General features: G+C 38.8%; 1 protein-coding gene across 4 annotated transcripts in view; it reads left to right on the forward strand.

Moving 5' to 3' along the window:
* Positions 1–18,686, forward strand: part of ogdhl (oxoglutarate dehydrogenase L) — a 116,703-nt gene extending 98,017 nt beyond the window's left edge. For all 4 annotated transcript variants that reach the window (XM_062975799.1, XM_008114455.3, XM_008114454.3 and 1 more), the window contains exons 17-23: positions 7,293–7,471; positions 8,268–8,339; positions 9,597–9,722; positions 12,776–12,848; positions 13,432–13,595; positions 15,937–16,091; positions 16,709–18,686. In XM_062975799.1, coding sequence (XP_062831869.1) covers positions 7,293–7,471; positions 8,268–8,339; positions 9,597–9,722; positions 12,776–12,848; positions 13,432–13,595; positions 15,937–16,091; positions 16,709–16,832 — 893 coding nt within the window. In that variant the 3' untranslated portion in view covers positions 16,833–18,686. The remainder of the gene's footprint in view (positions 1–7,292; positions 7,472–8,267; positions 8,340–9,596; positions 9,723–12,775; positions 12,849–13,431; positions 13,596–15,936; positions 16,092–16,708) is intronic.
* The last annotated feature ends 1,100 nt before the right edge of the window (positions 18,687–19,786 follow it).

Consider the following 19,786-nt stretch of genomic DNA (forward strand, 5'->3'; position numbering starts at 1 on the left):
CCAAAACACCAAGCATAACTCAGGTGGTATGTCACTTCGAGAAAATCCCCATAATATTGCTATATTTATAGTTTAATAACAAAAATGGATAATTGTAACTATATTTAATACAGTGCTCTCTCACTTATTGCAGGGGTTACGTTCCAGGCCCACCTGCAATAAGTGGAAATGCGTGAAGTAGGGACACTATATTTACAGTAGAGTCTCACTTATCCAACATAGATGGGCCGGCAGAACATTGGATAAGCAAAAATTTTCGATAATAAGGAGGGATTAAGGAAAAGCCTATTAAACACCAATTATGTTATGATTTTACAAATTAAGCACCAAAACATCATGCTTTACAACAAATTGATAGAAAAAGCAGTTCGGTACACGATAACATTATGTAATAATTACTGTATTATGAATTTAGCACCAAAATTTCACAATTTATTGAAAAATTGACTACAAAAACATTGACTACTTAACGGCAAAGTGCGTTGGATAATACAGAACCTTGGATAAGCGGAGCTTGGATAAGCGAGAGATTACTGTATTTTAATAAATATAGCATCCCTCCCTCCCTCCCTACCTCTTTGAATGTACCTTATTGCTTGAAGCCGCTTCCTCCTGTTGCATCAGGGAATATGGTGGACACCGCTAGTGCAGCAAAAGGGGCTCCATAGGCCGGGCCACTTCCTCAGTTTAGGGTGAGTGGCCAAAGCCCGGATGAGGGAGCAGAAAATGAGGGGGAGTGTCATCCAGGCTGAGTGAGGGAAGGGAAGGGAAGCTGAGGAAAGGAAGTAAGAGCTGCCACCGGCCTCTGAGGCTGGGCTGGGCACAAAGAGAAGCCACTGCTGTGGCTCTGAGGAGCGTTTTTGTTCAGTCACCTCAAGCGGCGCAGGCAGTGCAGGCCGCGGAGGGTGCCAGGTAAGCTTGGTCTTGGCTTGAAGGGAGCACCCACTTGCCTGATGCCATCCAGAGGTGGCTTTGGTGCGCCAGTTGAGATCCCTCATCCAAGTACGGCTTGCTTCAAATCCCTGGGGTGGTGGCGGGGATAGCACCATGCTCAGGGATGCCATCCCAACTGAGTCCTTCAGGGATCCAGCCGGGGTGGGGGAGGAAAGAGGACCACCACACGGCCGGCACAGGCCCTCAGAGCCACGGCCTTCCAGGCCCGTCACCACAAAGGAATGGATAAGAGGTGAAAACTCTTGCAGGGAAGATCCACCTGGAAAGAGAAAGAGGGTCAGGGAGGGGTTGCCATGGCAACAGGGAGCAGAAGAGTGAGTGTGGCCAAGCCATGTGCCCACCACTCAGCTGGTGCAGGCCCTTCGAGCCAGGCCCGCCACCCAAAATGAGGGCCTGGCTCCGAGGGCCCGCACCGGTTGAGCAGAGGGCCTCTTTCTTTCCGGAATGACTTCTGAAGGAAGAGGAATGAAGCATGCACATGAATAACAGTGGGCAGCCAATCCCAGCACAGAGAACTCTGAGGAGGGTGGGGCTTCTGTAAATGACAGGAGAATTTTTAAAAGAAGCGAGTTTGTTGGTGACAGTTGGTGGATACAGTTGAAGGAGTCAGTTGTGAGAGGGGAATGAATGTGTACTGGGGATCTACATTGACTGGAGGAAAAGCTATGACATCAATCCACTTGAATATTATTATATATTTGGAACTTAACACTGGAACCTGAAAAAGCAGCAACCAGTCTTTATTACTAGTTATTTTGTTAAACCTGACTAACTTGGTCCCTTAAGCCTGTCCTATGTATAATATCAAGAACCAATTGTGAAATATATTTGTCCATGCCAAAATCCATGACCCAAATCTAAGGAGGGATGTAAGGAGAGACAGACCATAGGACAGGGTGAGAGTGGTGAGCATCCAAGGCTGGCTTGGATAGGACTTTTGCATCTCCTTCAGGTTGCTGTACATTTGTGGAGGACTACAAAACTGAGGGGACAACAGCTTGGTAGGTTGGGACATGTGCAATATGGGAAGGAGGCAGGATGTCTTGCCAAACTAGTTCCAACCAATCAAATAGTTTATTGTACTAGCCCAAAGCCATGACAAAAAGGTACAGGTGCAGGGTGCACAGAATAGTACCCTCAAAGCAAATAGGAAGCAAAAGATAAACATGGTCACCAAACATGGGGTCTCTGTGTAGATGTGAAAACCTATTTGTGTTGTGGGCATGGATAACCAGTTGAAGAACTACAGTCACAAGTAAGCAACCTGTTCATTAAACCTTAGCAATACTGGAATAACAAGTGTTTCCTAAAATAAAAATGGATGTGGTAAGACACCCTTGGTTGTGATGTGGCAATTTTTTTTAATTAAATCCCAGACCTACCTATGTGCATATATAAAGAATCAGGCATAAGGAAATTAATCTTGCAGAAAAGAAAAAAAGCTTTTACAACCCAGTGACATAAATCCAATGGTTTAATGAATTGATAGTATCTTTGTACATATAACTCTGTCCACATCTAATAATTCTTTAACTTCTTTTTATCAATGTCCTATCCATCATCCTCCCACATTAGTTGCCAGTCCCTGCTAACTAGATATTTTTCTTAAAATATAAATATAAAAATAAAGGTTCTTCCTATACATATTTTATTTTTAAATACTGTATATACTTGAGTATAAGCCTAGTTTTTCAGCCCTTTTTTAGGCCTGAAAAAGCACCCCTCGGCTTATACTCGAGAGAGGGTCCTGGTCGGCTTCTGTTCAGGCCGGCTTATACTTAAGTATATAGGTATTCAGAATTGGACAGTCTTATCTTATTAAAGTCTTATTATTATCTTAAATTACAGTTTTATATAAATATTCAAAAACATTTAACCTACTGATGCCTCAAATAATGCAATTTTATTAATATCTATTTTTATTTTTCAATTTGACCCATAGCTGCTGCACTTGCCACCCTCGTCTTATACTCGGGTCAATAAATTTTCCCAGTTTTTGTGGTAAAATTAGGTGTCTCTGCTTATATTCGGGTCGGTTTATACTCGAGTATATACGGTAGTTGTCTTTCCTCATATTTTCTGTCCAAAGATACCCATGCTGGTGCATACAATGTACCAATACATAGTATAACTCTGTAATCTAATCCAACTAAAATCTAAAGTTGTAATTTAAAATCAATATTTTTGGAGAATAATCCAAGCAGCTAGCAGTATCAGACAGGACAAGAATCAAAGGAATCAGTGATGAGAAACGTTTGAGCTTTCCAATTCAGGAAAATGAGAAGAAAACATTTGCCAGCTGGAATAACAAAAGATTTCATTCGGGCAAAGATGTGCACTGTAGAAATATGTTATGGTGGTTCTTTTTTTCAACAAATTATATATGTGTTTAGCTTTTGTGCCTGCAGAAAAACAAATCTTGAAAGTGTCTGCAAAATGCAGCCACTGTAGCTACAAGTACTCACTGGGGAGTGCTCCCCTAGGAGGTACATTTTCCAGATGCTGTTGCATCCTTTGAAATGCTTCAATAAGCAAATGTCTGTGAATTATACACTCTGATCAGAGTTGGTAAACCAGATTTTACTCCTTCCCATTCCTTCAGTTTCAGAGTACAAGTTGGATATTAAGAAGAAAATCCAATCGTTCATTGTTATTTACAAGCATTCCTTTAGTTATCACATTTCAGAAACAGAGCATATAGTTGATTGCATTCACTGGTTACACAAGTGGAAGGAAGCATATCCAACCAAGCTTTCTCTTTCCTATTCTGCCACCTGTGCCATCCTTGCATTTTGTCAAAAGCATTTCCAAAGGATTGTAGGACTCCTGAACAATGTGAATTGCTTTTATGGGTCTATGGCAAGAGAAAACCACTTAAAACGATGTGCTGAAATCTTGCACAAGCAGAGATTCCCTCATCTGATTTCTCATGATAGTCCCACCACTGCAGTCCTGTTGGAGCTTGGTTGCATTAGTGTGAAATTTTACACATTAATAATGAATTCTAAGACATAGTCATGTTGATCTGGAATATCAGTTATGCAAAAGGATCTTATAACTGACTATTCTATTATAGTTGTATGGTCATTGATAGTGGATACATACCACATTGAGCACCTCCAGTATCGCAGCACTCTCATTAGCACAGTTGCACTGATTTACCAATCGGTGATCCTGCAATTGTATTTATACACATACTCTTAACCCTGTCTTCCTACACTACTGCTTTTCCTGAATTTCTATTATTACTATTACTATTACTATTATTATTAGCACAGTTGTGTAGAATAAGATATGTCTAAATAATCCCCAAATTATGAAATAAAGTAACATTATAATTTAACAGTAATTCAGACTGTTAGGTTTATCAACCTTAAAAGTGCATTTTACTGAATCTAGGCAGTACTTTTTAGGAGTCAGCATGGTGTATTGTGTTGACAGTTGGATAAGACACTGGAAACCAGAATTGTCATCCCCACGTGGCCATGAAATCCCAGTAGGTGATCTTGGGCAGGCCACACTCCCACAGCCTCAGAGAAAGCAAAAGCAAACCTCTTAGTAAATTTCAGCAAGAAAACCCTGTGGTAGGTTCACCTTAGAATCACAGAATCATTGAATCATAGAGCTGGAAGAGACCACAAGGACCATGCACATTAGAGTCACAATAACTTAGATATTGCTTGAAGGCACACAACCAGAAAAGTAGCATTTGGTTAATTTTAAACTTGATACCAGTAAGTATAATCCCAAAATGTTTCAGAACAGACATTAAAGAAGATATAACAAAATATTTGCTTTAAAAATATAAACTTCTTTTGTACATTCAGATACTTTTAAAACCAGGAGGACTGGGAACTATAACCTTTTGGCTAGCTAGTAAGTTAAGATACATGTTGCAAAATATGTTTTGTTCAATGACAGATTTTGTCTGCAAGTGGAAGTATATGGAGGTAATAGAACATAATTTGCCAACTAAAAGGCCTTGAGTTCTTTTTTAAAAAAATCATCAAATGTATGACCTGTCTATGTAACTTTACTGAAAATAATGTTATTTTACACATACATGCCTTGCCAGTAAATTATAAAAGAAAGGTCATTCTGTACCTCTGCTAGAAACTGATGACTAGGTTTACAGTGCATTTCTTGTTGGTTTTGTAGTAATATTTTTGCTCTCGTTTATCTCATAATCTTTTTAAGTATAGCTGTTTGGGTGAAGAGGCATAAGGAGAAGGCATAGAAAAAAAGAGATATTTTATCTTCCAGGCACTTTTTGCTGTAGCTCTACAGCAGAAGTAAACAAAAGTACCCTGGAGCTAAGGTGGATCATTAAAAAGGAAACCAGGTTGATATTATATTTAATTATGTTATTATGTACTCTCTGGCTGTCCTTGAAATTTTGCCTTATGGAATGGCACAACAAAGCAGCATTGTGATTACAATTATTGTGGCAATTTGCTATCAATCTGTTTTAATACGGATGCTGTGCAAGAGCTGTGGTTGTCAGTTTATATTCTATAATATGTTTTTATGCCCCTTCCCCAATTATTGAATGGCCCAATTTCTGCTGCAGAATTAAGTCTTTGCTATATATCTTTCCATACTTTGTAGGAGGACAAAACAGATTGTTAATAAGAGAATCCCAAATAGCATTTCATTGAGAATCTGTTGGGTTTTGGAATATGACAGATTTAGAAAAATAGCATCATCTTGATCTGTGCATTCTTTAAATTGTATGCAGAGTATATCTGTACATTTTCTTCATGTACACACAATTTATCTCAATATTTGGAAATACTTAAACGTGTTAGCTACATTTATGCACGTCTACTTAATTAGTACTTAAATGAGTACCATGAATAAGATTTCATTCCCAGACATGCCATTCTTAATTAAGGCAACATGTGGCCTTTCCCAGCATTAACCAAAGACCCGTGTAAGCAGTTGAAGAGTTCTGAGAAGGAGTTGGCTGCAACTGTTTTCACGATCTTACTTTGTTTCCTGCACTTGGATAGCCCAGGGACATGGGATGGTATTTTCCATCTTTTCTTGTCCACTGTGTTACATTGGTCTTCAGCCGCAACATAGGTCCTGCCAATGGCACATTGCCTGCAGTGACATCAACTGAAGCAATCAGGAAGAGGAGGGGTGATTTCTGATCTCCTCCCTCATCCTCATGTCACCCAGGTTGATGTCACTACAGGTGATAGCTAATCGGTAAGACTCAGGTCACAGCTGGGAAGAGACAGTAAGGGTGGATGTTCTATGGCATGGAAGCACATTTGGTGCTACTACATGGTTAGGAATCCTTCTTGCTTCCGTAGTGGCTAGGGGGTGTGTGTGTGCGCGTGCCTATCTTATCCATTATGGGCTCCTGGCTAGCGGGCACAACTTGGATCTTACTAATCACCTCATCACCTGGAGTGACTTCAGCCAAGGTGAAGAGGCAATCAAAGAAGGGATTTCTTCTCTCCCTGCTTCATCTTTGTTCTGGTGCCTTGGCTGATGTCACTCCACTTGATAAGTAACTAGCAGGACCCATGTTGTATTTGTTGGCCACCATAATAAGGAGAACAGGAGGGGAAAGTGGTCATGACTCTCACTTCTGCTGCGGTTGAAGGGATTGGTTCCACAATAAGGGATCAGTATAGATCAGCTGGAGACAAAAAGGTCCCAGGTTCAATCCCCAGGAGCGGCGTGAGCGGCCGCTGTTAGCTCCAGCTCCTGGCAACCTAGCAGTTAGAAAACATGCCAATGTGAGTAGATCAATAGGTACCGCTCCGGCGGGAAGGTAACGGCGCTCCATGCAGTCATGCCGGCCTCATGACCTTGGAGGTGTCTATGGACAACGCCGGCTCTTCGGCTTAGAAATGGAGATGAGCACCAACCCCCAGAGTCAGACATGACTGAACGTCAGGGGAAAACCTTTACCTCACCTATAGATCAGCAAAAGAGTAGTTGAGAAAGCTCAAAACTAGAGCCTACTAGAGTGAAGTATGTTGTTTTTAACTAACTGATACTGATGTTCACTCCAGGCATGATGGATTTGCTCTTAGTTAATGTGCCATTTGAAATATTCTCTCACCCCATAGAAAGATCAGGTTCCCTGGGAACAGTTTGGCTGAAGAAAGGGCTGGGGTGCCTGCTCCTCCTCAGCTTTATGCTGCTTTCCTGTGTCCGATCTTTAAAACCCTAAACAGTAAACACTATTATGTGATGAATCCTAAAATACCAAAACTAGAACTCAAAAAGAGGGGTGCATGACTATTATGTGATGGTGACTACAGTAATTGTTGCAGAATATACTGTGTATTGATAATATATTTTTCCTTCCTATTTAGGTTTTGAACTTGGCTTTGCTATGTCAAGTCCCAACGCTCTAGTTTGCTGGGAGGCTCAGTTTGGTGACTTTCACAATACAGCACAATGCATAATTGATCAATTTATCTGCTCAGGACAGGCCAAGTGGGTTCGTCACAATGGAATTGTCCTACTTTTGCCTCATGGAATGGAAGGAATGGTAGGACCTTCACTGATTACAATAATAGTATTTCAAAAATGTGGGTGGACAACAAACAGGGAAGGATTCATATTGTTTTCCTGAACCCACAAAACATTACTTTTCCTAGTACCAACACAGCATCACTGAAGTTCAACATAGAATAAATTTTATGTCTTGCTTTTAAAATGATGGCACTTGTTTTCAAGATGGTTGTTTCTTCACTTTGAAAACAAGGGGAACAATCTCATTGTATCTTGTTTTATGGACCCTTGTAGTCAACTCATCAGGTTTTGAATAAGTGTCAAAGATGACCATGGTAAAGGATACCATTAATATTATCCTTTTTATTTAACAAAGTAAGTTTTGCATCATAATAAAAGTATTTAAATTGTGAACGGTTTTACTTGAACATAAAACATTCTGTAAGCTTTGCGCTTTCTGCTGTCAGGATTGGGTTTTTTTTTCCAGTCAAACATTCATAGAGTCAACCCAAGCATTTAACCTAGGTTCTATTTTTTTCTTCTGTAACCTGATACCTCTAATATTTAGTTCAAATTAAGGCACACAGTGGTCATGTTTCTTTAAATGAACAATTTTTGCTAGAACCATGTTGTAATACTCTATGCATAGGCATTGAGACATCATATAATGCACGGGTGCTTTCTAAATAATAGCATTATATCTGGAAGGCACCCAGGGGTAATTTAATCCCTGCCAGTGCTGGTAAATGGTTCTAGTGGTGTGAATAACAATTATAAACATGAATGTGATTCTTCACATGCTTCATCATGCTTCACATTATTATATTTATCAGGGCCCAGAACATTCTTCAGCCAGGCCAGAGCGGTTTCTTCAGATGTGCAATGATGATCCAGATGCTTTCCCAGTAAGTATGTCTTATCTACTGCTTTTCCTTCTCACCTGTCCTTTAAGTCCCCCGTCCAACATTATATTTGTTATAACTTTCCTTCTTTAGAAATATTTAAGTGTATGAATTTGTACTTAGAAGAAACATAACACAAGAAAGCTGTACAAAGAAAATAGTGTATCTTGTTAAATGCACAGATGGCCCTCGATATCCACTTTTTCTGCATCTACTGATTCACCTTCCACAGCTTGAAAATATTCCAAAATCAAACAAAGACATTCTAAAAAGCAGACGTTAGTTTTGCCATTTTATATAAGGGATGCCATCTTATTACACCATTGTATACAATGGGACTTGAATATCTATAGATTTTGATATTCACCTGGGGTGGGGTGAGGTCCCTTAAACAAAATCCCAGTGGATAACAAACACTGTATTAACATTTGCAAGTAATAAAATCTTGTTATGTATATCGTAGTGTGCTTTTTCAAGTTTTAAAAAACATGTAACTCACAGTGAATGTGAGCTACCAGGGTCACAAACCTACACAGGCAGTATATAGGATCTAACAGATCATATAGTTTTTTAAAACACAATTTTTTTTGCTATGATTATATATGTGACATAGTTATGAAAGATACTTAGATTGAACAAGTCCTGGGCTAAGAATTAGTATATGGAACATTTAGTAAATAACCTTAAACACCATTTTACCTAGCTGCTTTTAGTCCCAGCATCTCAAGTGCATGTTCATTCAAATAGAAGTAGTCATGCCAAAAGAATTAAGACTAAACGCAGATTTTTCATGAGTTGAAGGAATTATTAAGTTTTCTGAAACATTGCATTGCTGCAGTTCTCCTTCTGGTTGAAGACTATCTGTTGATTTACGGATGACTTGATCTGATGATTTCACATCCCCCCACTCCAGTGTTCTGGGGTATGCCTAATTTTATCCCTTGACTCAAGGTTAATTGGAGCAATTAAAGAAATTGTGCATGTTAGTTTTCCTTTCCCATAGTAAAATTTACTATTTTAGTAATGTTTACAGAAGTGTGTATATATTCTGTATGCTTGCCTGGCCTGGACAAGTTTATAGTGTATTGTTCTTGATTTGTCGTGTTTTATAGGCTGAACTAGATAGAAATACCTTGCTGTGATATTTCTAAAACTGTTTTATTTCCCCTTCCTCAGACCAAAATGTAAAATTAAATGGAAATAACAGATGGAAAGGAAACAATGTCTGATTTTTTAAATGACTGTCTTGTCTCTTTTTAGCAATTTGATGATGATTTTGCGGTTTCCCAACTCTATGATTCCAATTGGATTGTGGTAAACTGCTCAACTCCAGCCAGTTACTTCCATGTTCTCAGAAGGCAAATCTTATTGCCATTTAGAAAGCCTGTAAGTAGTTTTATGACCATGTTCTTGTTATCATTAATGTTTTGTAGCTGTTTGTATATGTAACAGAATGAAAAATGGGGGATTGGAGACCGCATGTATACATAATGCTTAGGTAATAGTTGAAAGTAATATTTATGTTCTTTTTAGATTGTCCTATGTACAATTTTTTTAAGTGTGTGAAGGTGCATAGATAATTTTATAATGGAAAAATCTTAGCAATGAAAGGAGTTTTTTGTTCTTTTCTACTTCATATTCTTTACGAGTTGGAAAATTGCAACTGTCCAGTTCTTTGGTGTTGTCTCTGTGCCCTCACAGAATGGATTTTATACCTGCTTACGGCCCTATGTGGAGTGTTCCAGTGCTGAGTACATTTGGTAGGAAGCTCCACCTCGCATTGTGTATATTTCTGCCCCTCAGTTTTTTTTCATCCATCATCAGAACAGTTGCGTTAGTTGAGTAGCTCCCTCTTCACATCTAATATCTTGATTTTTTTCTTTTTTCTTTCCCTTGTCTTATTTCTTCCTTTTTTTACTTCTAGTTTTTTTCCAGTTAGTAATGTTTTTATGCCCTCTACTAAAGATGGGAAAGCCTGGAAAAATGAGAAATTTGGGAAAAAAACATTTTAACCCAGGTTTTCCCCTGAAATTTCCATCTTCTCCACAATTTTTCCATTTCCCCCAATTTTTCCTAAAAAATTTCCTTTTTTTCCAGGCCTTCTCATCTCTAGCCTCTACACAACCCTTCAAAGCTGGCTCTGTCAGGATTTCAGTGGCGAAGCTCTCCACAAATGGGCCTCTTGGCTTAGACTACATTTCTGGGAACAATCTCTTTAAGTTGTGAGCACACAGTAATGAATATGGTCTTATTTTCTGCTTCTTCGTCTCTGACTAAGATTTCCTCGTTGCCTTCTAATGGCTGTCAGAACTGAAGGAAATGTCCTCATCATCTCAGTCTTCTTTGGTGTCAAAATCAGTTGCCATGGCAATGCCCTTTGTTACTGTTGTGTGATTTGTCAATATCATCCAGCTCTTTTCATCATCAGCTTCTTTACTGTCATCAACAGTGTGTTTGATGTTTCAAGGAATTGCTTCTTTGATAGTGAATATACCACAGTTAGAGATAATGCACGGTCAGTTTGCTCATTCTGATTCCAAGTGTTGATCCTGGCTCAAACTAGGCTCCTTGCATCTTACTTCCCATCATTTAAAGCAAGACTTCTTATACTTTTCTACTCGCGACCCCTTTAGGCCCAAGAAATATTTACATGGCCCTAGTATATAGGTATGTACAAAACCAGCAACCAAAGAAAGCAGAAAGTGTGACATTTTGGGGTGTAGGTTTTACTCTTCTTCTGCCTTAGCTATTTGAGTTGCCAACTTCTAGGCTTGAATGGTCGTCTATCAACAGTTTCTTTAAGATGCTGGCCTTTGTTTCTTCTTTACCAGATTATCAGAAGAGTGTTGTGACTTAGTTCCATCAGGAGGCATGCCACCTTACATCCCAACAAATACAGTCCGCAAGACATTTGTGGCAAGAAACCTTTTAAAGGCCTGGTCAATTGCTACAAAGACGGAGTTTGTTTTCCAACAACAGCACAAACAATATTATCAGTTTGGGTACCTTCCTTCCCCTTCCTCTACTTAACACCATTATAAGTCTCTTTCCATATCTGTGTCAATTGCAGTTCAAAGCACTCCACTGCAATAAATATTTTGGCAGAACATCACTAACCATACTTGAGTGTTGCGTGTTTTTCAGTCATCCATTGTGTGTGACACAGAGACCATAGCAAAGAAGAATAGGTTCCTTACCCGTAACTATGGTTCTTTGACCTTATCATCTGTGCTTCACACAACCCATCCTACCTTTCTTCTTTCTCTGGTTTCAGTATTATCTACTGGAAGCTGAGGTGAGATTATAGCTTGTCAGGCTGGAATTTCCACGGAGCAGGGAGGGGTTTCCAGCTCAGTTCTGCTACATTCTGAATGCAATCTCTCCAGGTGCAAAACCCATTTTGTGAGGGCACAAATGATCACTCAGGACCCATCCAGACAGGCCCATATCCCGGGACTTGTCTGGGTGTTTACCAGGGGTGTCCAAATGATGCCCCCAGTAAAAATGAATTAATTTGGAATAACCTTCCAAATAATTAATTTGGAATATTTAATTATTCCAAATTAATTAAATATTCCATTAGATCCGGGTCTTCCTGAAAGTCTCAGGTCTAATGGGGTATTGGGCCTGTGAGGATTCAGCCCCGGGTAGTTCCAGGACCAATCGGAACTACCCAGGGGTGAGTCTCCACAGCCATCTAACAACTTTTGGGCTCCTGGAATACAAAGGTGTGGGATGGCACCCACCTTTCCCCCCAAGCGCCCCCCCCCCCCAAGCAAACCTTAAAATAAAAACTTACCCGGCCACCATTAAGATACTCTTTTAGTCTTCATGGTGCCAGGAAAGGGGGGGGGGCAATTTTTTTAAGGCTTGTTTGGGGGGGGGGGCTTCTGGATGACATTTAGCCACCCCCACCCCCCTGAAATAATCTTTTATTTACAGGTTCTAAATTGTACAGCAGCCAATATAAATTTTTGAAACAAAGTTGAATATTCTAAAAGTTTATTAGAATAGATAATTAGGCTATTTCAATTAAATTATTTTTTCCTAATTTATGTAACAAATATTTAGTGATTTGGATGATATTTGGTAGGTTGGAATTTCCAGAAACATTTAATGACAAGGCATGCTCCACAGTCTCAATTTTATCAGCTCTAAGATCCTTCTTAGATAAAAGTACTTTTATTCTGGTTCTTCTTCAGGCACTACATTTAATATGTGTTACTAAAATTGGCCATTATTTCTTATGAAATTCTTTATTCATAATTACCTTTTACACCAGCACTTAAAGAATATTATATAATAAAAAAGAAATAGAAGTAAAAATGTAGCTAAAAGCATTGACAAATGAATTACAGAATTAAAATGTATGAAATAATGCATCTTAATTTATTACATAATAGCACATTTTAAAGATGTCTAATAATGCCACTTTACAGCTGATCATTTTCACACCAAAGTCGTTGCTGAGACATCCTGAAGCAAAATCCAGTTTTGATGAAATGATGTCAGGTAGGTTCCCTTGTAGACAATATTTTTAAAAATATTTTCTCCTCCATCTTTATAGTCTTATATACAGTGTGTGGGGGTGGGGGGTGGGGGGTATTTAGTCATATACCAATTGTACAAGTTCTCCCACTTAAAAAGATTTTTACATTTTTACTTCAGACAATGTGATTTTCTGGATGTGTTTTCTCATGTTGTCTCTCATAGTTGAGGTCTACCTATGATGTCAATTACAGGCCTCTCTCATCTTTTTAAGTGGGAGAACTTGTACAATTGGTATATGACTAAATACCCCCCCCCCCCACACAGTATTATATTGCATCTTATATATTGTATTGCACTGCACTGCATTGAATTGGATTATACTACTGAGTTTCCTTTTGCAGTGTAGGAGACAATCAAGACAACAAACTAAAATTCTGGAAGGGTATATCCTTTAACTGAACTTCAGTAGTCAGTCTCTTTCCTTAGATATTTTTTCTCTGCCTGCTGCTTTCTTTTCACCTCTTATAGTCCCTATGCCATTTTTCTCATCTTTTCTCTATCAAACATGGACTCTTGTAGTAAAATATTTTCCTTGTGCATCTAGGAACCAGTTTCAGGCGTGTGATCCCTGAAGATGGCCCTGCAGCTGAAACCCCTGGTGAAGTGAAACGGGTGGTTTTCTGTACAGGGAAGGTATACTATGATCTTGTCAAAGAGAGGAAGAACCAGGATTTGGAGAAGGAGGTGGCAATAACCAGATTAGAGCAGGTAGCTAAGAAAGTTTGTTCCTCTAAATTATTTGAATTATGCATGCCACTGGATTGTAAGTTTTGACATATTGGAATGTAAGAAATAATATTTATTTTATGATAATAAGAATCAGGAAGACATGAAATAAATGTAGTGCCACAGGGTATTTACAAACTTATTTTAAAAATTAAATGTGTAATTATTTGTATGTTCTTTATGAATGGTATGACTGGAGAACAAGGTTATGTAATCATATCTTCTCTAATGGAAATCGATAAACAGTCCTCTTTTTATAACATGCACATGATAATTACACAATGTAACACAGTTTTTGTTCTTGGGTTATACCATTTCCTAATTGGTTCTATCATGAAAACACGGAAAAAGTTTATCAAACTGCCAAAAGTTTGTTTTTGCGGGACATCCTGCAGCATGTTTTTCTATAGTTTTTTCAATTAATATCTCATAGAGTCTCAACCAATTCAACATAGTTTGCAGCACCCACAAAAACAAAGCTTCTGGACTGTAACAAGTAAGTACCACACAATTTAAACAGGAAATAACATTTTCAAACTAGGAACAGAAAAATTTTCAAATTTTGTTACATAGTGTTACTGGTCTATCTTTCTGAGGATATTTTGTCATTGTTTCTTGCAAGCAGTACTTAAATTTTTCCATTACCTATATTTGTAAATTTAAGCCATATCAACTGTCAGCCTTCGATCATGTTTAGGCTCTCTAATAATACATATGAGGACCTTTAGATTCTTTATTTGCACTTTACAATTCTGAGATTCAATACTGCTGTTTTATCTACAGCAATTGCTGTATTTTATTGTTTTTACCAGGGGGTACTGTGAATTTATGATGTTGTGTTTGACTGTTTATTGTCTATGTTTTGTTTTGCACTTGTATTTTGTATGTCACTCCTTGAATGTTCTAAGAGCTGCCCCGGGTGGTGGTGGTGGTGGTTGTTGTTGTTGTTGTTGTTGTTGTTATTATTATTATTATTATTATTATTATTATTATTATTATTATCATCATATCTTTTATTTGACCAGGAATACCTTTTGCTTTTATTGTTCTGTACCATAACTCTTATCGAAAAAAGAAAAATCCTCTTCAATGGGTACAGTGGGGTTTTTTAATTGTGTCAGAAGCAATTTGAGTCAAGTTGTTTTTGGTGTGAAAGAATCGGCCATCTTAAAAGACGTTGCTCAGGGGATGCCTGGATGTGTTACCACATCCTAGCTTCATGCGGGGGAGCTTCTCTCATGTCCCCACATGCCACTAGGGCTCACTCCGTCTTGCGGATTTGAACCACCAACCTTCTGGTCGCAGTTCAGCCAGCACAAGGGTTTAACTTTGTACAGTGGTAAAAGGTGAGAATATAGTCCATCCTGGGAAAATCTCAAAATTGTTCCCGCCCCGATTATCCTCTCTGCTGCAGAGCTCCTTTCGGCCTTTTTAAATGACTGAGGGGTAATTGCAGAATCTTCCCCTTAAAGGAGCACTGAGAGAGTAGAGCGGGTCAGTGCTTCTTTTCAGTTTTCACGGGGTGGACTACATTATCATCTTTCACCAGTCTACTCAAATGATGCAGTTTCTTTTTAATATATAAGAGTTAATGCTATACCTTCCTTTCTATCAAAAAAAGGAAATCCGCTTTTCTGAGTAGAATAACAAAAGGTGTTTTTGGATGCCTGTGCAGGGAATTGGTGTGGTGCCTCCCCTCCTTCCGTCCCCCCAGGCATCCTTGGTCCCTTCACCTCTCTGTGAATAGCCTCTTTGGAATTTTGCCTAAAACCTTCCCTTGACTTATACATGAGTTATACACAAGTATAAACAGTATGTTCTGAAATAGACAGTCAAGCTGCTGTAACAGGGGCATTGTATATTCTCTGTAGCCAGCAATCTGGCTGTAGCTTTTTGGGCCAACTGATATTTCTAAGCGCTTTCAAAAGCAACCCCACATAAAACATGTTATTCCAATCCACATAGAAGGAAAATAAGGCTTGCACCGTGGCCAAATCAGACATTTTAAGGAATTGATACATCTGATGCACTAGCTTGAATGGACTCCTGGCTGTCACAGAATCTTGGGTCTCCATGCTCAGGGCTATCTTTTTAATATCTTTTGTCACAAAGTAATTTCTCTACACGTATTTTGTCATTTTGCATTTTACATTTCTTAAGATGAGAACTGCATCAAAATGTGGGGCAGAAACAGAAATAACTGATACTTAATATGCATATTTTTTCTGAGAGATGTAAATAAGACTGGTTTGCTTAAAAACTGAACAAATTTTGTGAGCTTCTTTAACACTTGGAACACAATTTTTCACTTTTCTCTCTTTAGATCTCTCCTTTCCCTTTTGACTTACTCAGAGAGGAAATTGAGAAGTATGCTAAAGCTGATCTTGTCTGGTGTCAAGAAGAGCATAAGAACATAGGATATTATGACTATGTCAAACCACGTTTCCGCACCATTGTGAACCATACTCGGCCAATATGGTAAGGCTGCTTGTATTGCTCCTTTTTTCATTCAGAATGACTTATCTTCTTTCCATTGGTGCATTGCCAAAACCAAAAAATGTACAAGGGAATGGAGATGAGGTATTAGCTCCCCCTGCCCCCATCTATGCTATCCCAATAATCTCATATTCAATCTAACTCTTTCATTTGTGGTGATGTAAGTGGTAGCTTTCCTTAACCTTGCTCCCTGCTAGACAAGGTCATGCTCCTCTAGGTCATGCTTTGCTAGGATGGTGATTCTTTTATCTTTTAAGATGATTAGGAAGCCTTTTATGGAATCTTAAAGGGCAGTAGTCAGACCATCGGGCAGTAGACAAGTCTGCTTGAATCATGAACATACAGTACCAATAAAGAAATGAAATCTTGATTTTTTTAAAAAAATCTCATCCTTAGAAAAATAAGACTGAAGAAACAAGTTGGCTAGACCTGTTTTTTAACCAATCTAATGATTGAATAACACAAGCAAGTAGGTGTAGCCAACATTTTCTGTGACAAGTATTTGTTGGCAATATCGGGAGTTTAAATAGGAATAAATGTAAGTTTACTTCTGAAAATATTCAGCCTCTGTTATCTATCCCCATTTTATCTACTCCAAGGTATGTTGGTCGTGATCCAGCTGCTGCTCCAGCAACTGGCAACAAGAACACGCATCTGGTGTCGCTCCGAAGATTTTTGGATACAGCTTTCAATCTGGAAGCATTTGAAGGAAAGATGTTTTGATTGTAATACAAGCAGTCCTTCTTCTCAATGTGTACTTTTGTTTTTATGCACTTAGAAAAGGCCATGGCCGTAAAAAAAATCAGTGGGAAAATACTTGTAATTTCTAAATGGTACTTCCTCAAATAGCTCCTCCCTCCTGAACCATTGTGAATGGTTGCAAATACTAGGGGTACCTCTGTCAATTCTTCTTCATTCAGTGTGGTTTTAAGGATTACAGCACAGCTACCTCTTAGTGAAGAGACACAATAAACACCCTTTTTGAAACTTGATGTTTTGGAATATTTAAGGTAGACTGAATCAATAAAGAAATTTCTTTACACTTTTGACAATAAAACAGAAATGATTAAAATGCAGATTATGTAAACAGTCTCATAAATCTCAAATTGCATCCACTCTTGCTTTGTTGAATTCTTGCATGTGCAAGTGCAGTATAAAACTTAACACAGAATGAGACATTACTTTGCCTTTTTTCTTTCTTTCTTCAGTCATCCAAAGTAATTATTCCCCTCCCCCAAATCCTTGCAAACATCAAATTTACAAACAAATTGCTCCTAGTTGCAAACAGGGGTGAGGCAACAGGAAGTGAGATAAACATACCCCTGAAAGAGATATCATGGGGAAAAGGTGTTTCCACTAAAGCTTCAATCCTTGTCTCCACAACAAATACAAATTAAGAACAAACCTACAGAACCTATCTTATTCGTAATTTGGGGACTACCTATGTATACATCACATACATATAACAGCTCCTGCATCCGTAGTTGGCATATGTCGATATTTTGTGGCTTTATTTTAGCATTAATCTAGACTAGCAATCTTATCTCAATACACTGAAAATTCTGAAAGAGAAGCAAGAGGACATTAAGGGTAGATTTAATGTCAGCAAGCAAGAAAGCCTCACATATATTTTTCTTGAATTTAATTTTGTTTCATTTGGGGTAGGGCTTGTATATTTCAAATTTGCTAAAATGCATGGTTTTTCTCAGAAATCACTTCCTCTATTATAAAAAAAATAAGAGAATGAGGCAAAATTAACTGAATTGTATCTGAATTATATCTGGCAGAGCAACAACCAAAATCAATATAGCTCATTGTGAGGTTCCCTCTCCCTTTCTTGGTTTATCCAACAGTGGGAAACTTCGCTATTTAAAAATTACAAGGTTTCTTATAGATAGTTTAGATAGCAGATCCTCAGTCTGGCACTAGCTGGCTTTTTTCCAGTCTGTTTGGACCATTCTCCTTGGTCATGAGTGCTGCAGCATAGCCATGACAGTGTAGTGGATAGGTGTTTTCAGCTTCTCTACTCAATGTTGGTAGTTCCAGTTTGTTCTGCCCTTCCAAGCACTAAAACCATTTGGAACTTACAATTGCTTGCTTTATATTTATGTAGCATTGAATCAGATTTAATTATTGCTGGACAATACTCTGCAGAATTACTTGGGAATGAGTCTGCATTCAATATAACAGAACTTCCTTCTAAGCATGCTTGCTTGGGATAGTGCTTTAAGTAGCCTAAATGCAAAACATTCTGAGTTGTTGGTTTTTTTTACTCAAGAATTTGAAAGGGAAGAACTAGTTACAGTTTAAATAATACTACTACTAATAATAATAGGTCTATATATTTTCCTGTGTTTTTACAAGGCAATCTCTCAGTATAACTTGAAATACTTTCTGTCTCCTTTTCAGTGATAAATGTGCTGGTGTCTGAGAATGCACACATTTAGAGAGCAAAATTAACATAGACATAAAAATGGGAAAAGACAGGCTTCCATTTTCATTGTTGTGGACTGTAATATTATAGTTTAAAAAATAAATTCTGTCTAAGGATGTGAGAAATAAACAGTGAAATATAAAGTCTGTGTTCTTTATGATTGTTTTATGACAGCTTCTCCTTTGGGGATTGACATTAGCATCTCTTTCACAAAAATGCTGGCATCTGCTGAATATTCCTCTCAGTAACATTCTGCTGCTCTGCCTTTTTATATTTTGATTTGAAAGCCTTGGAGTTTAATAAAATGAAAGGAACAAGGCTGTTTGAGCTGAGTTGGAAAAAAAATTCAGATCTCTTAGCCACCTCTACCTATCACTTGCTGCTTGTGATTTTATCTTCTGGCTGCTGCATATACCTGTGTATAAATTTAAAAATGTATGCCAAAAATTGAGCCAAAAAACCCTCAATCATACATAGGTCAATAGGTTACCTCTCTCTACTGCTGTGCCTTGCAATCATCTCTGAGAATTCCTGGAAGTCTAGAGTCCCAGTGTATTGGAGAAGGGAAAATGTTCTCATCTCTAAAATGGGAAAAAGAGGATCCAAACAATTACTGCTCTGTCTACTTAGTATCAATGCCAAGAAAGATTCTAGAACAGTCTGTAAATAATTAGAAAGACCTGTGGTCACTAAAAGTCAACATCGGTTTCTCATGCCACACTAACCATCTCTCTCTCTCTCTCTCTCTCTCTCTCTCTCTATACATCTATATATATAAAAGAGTGATGGAATCGCGGCACCGAGCAAAACAACTAAACTACGGGCCCCCCAACCTTGAAATTGGACAACACAACCCATCATCCACGCCTCTAGGTTGATACAATTAAAAAATCCCGTCCAAAACCTCCATGGGACCTTAAAACCCCAGCCGTCAGCCTGGCTGGAAGGCCCCATGGTGGTCGGAGGAGGAGGGGCCTCCACGCGGTTGGGCCGCGGAGTAAACATTCTCAGGCCGTGACGGGGCCCCAGCAGGCATGGAACAACCCCCTCCCAAGCGCCACCTCCATGCGCCACAGGCCAGAGGGAGCCCCCCCCCCGACCCACCTCAGCCTCCCGAGGCCGCGAGGCCCCAAGTTTTCTTTTCTTTCTTTCTTTTTTGGGGATGTGGAGGCCTGCAGAGCCGAAGGCGGGAGGGGGGGCTTCCAGAAAGGCCCCCCCCTCCATCGCAGGCTCCTCCGTGCCC

Source organism: Anolis carolinensis, chromosome 3 (genome assembly GCF_035594765.1).
Source record: "Anolis carolinensis isolate JA03-04 chromosome 3, rAnoCar3.1.pri, whole genome shotgun sequence".
Taxonomy (NCBI): Eukaryota; Metazoa; Chordata; class Lepidosauria; order Squamata; family Dactyloidae; genus Anolis; species Anolis carolinensis.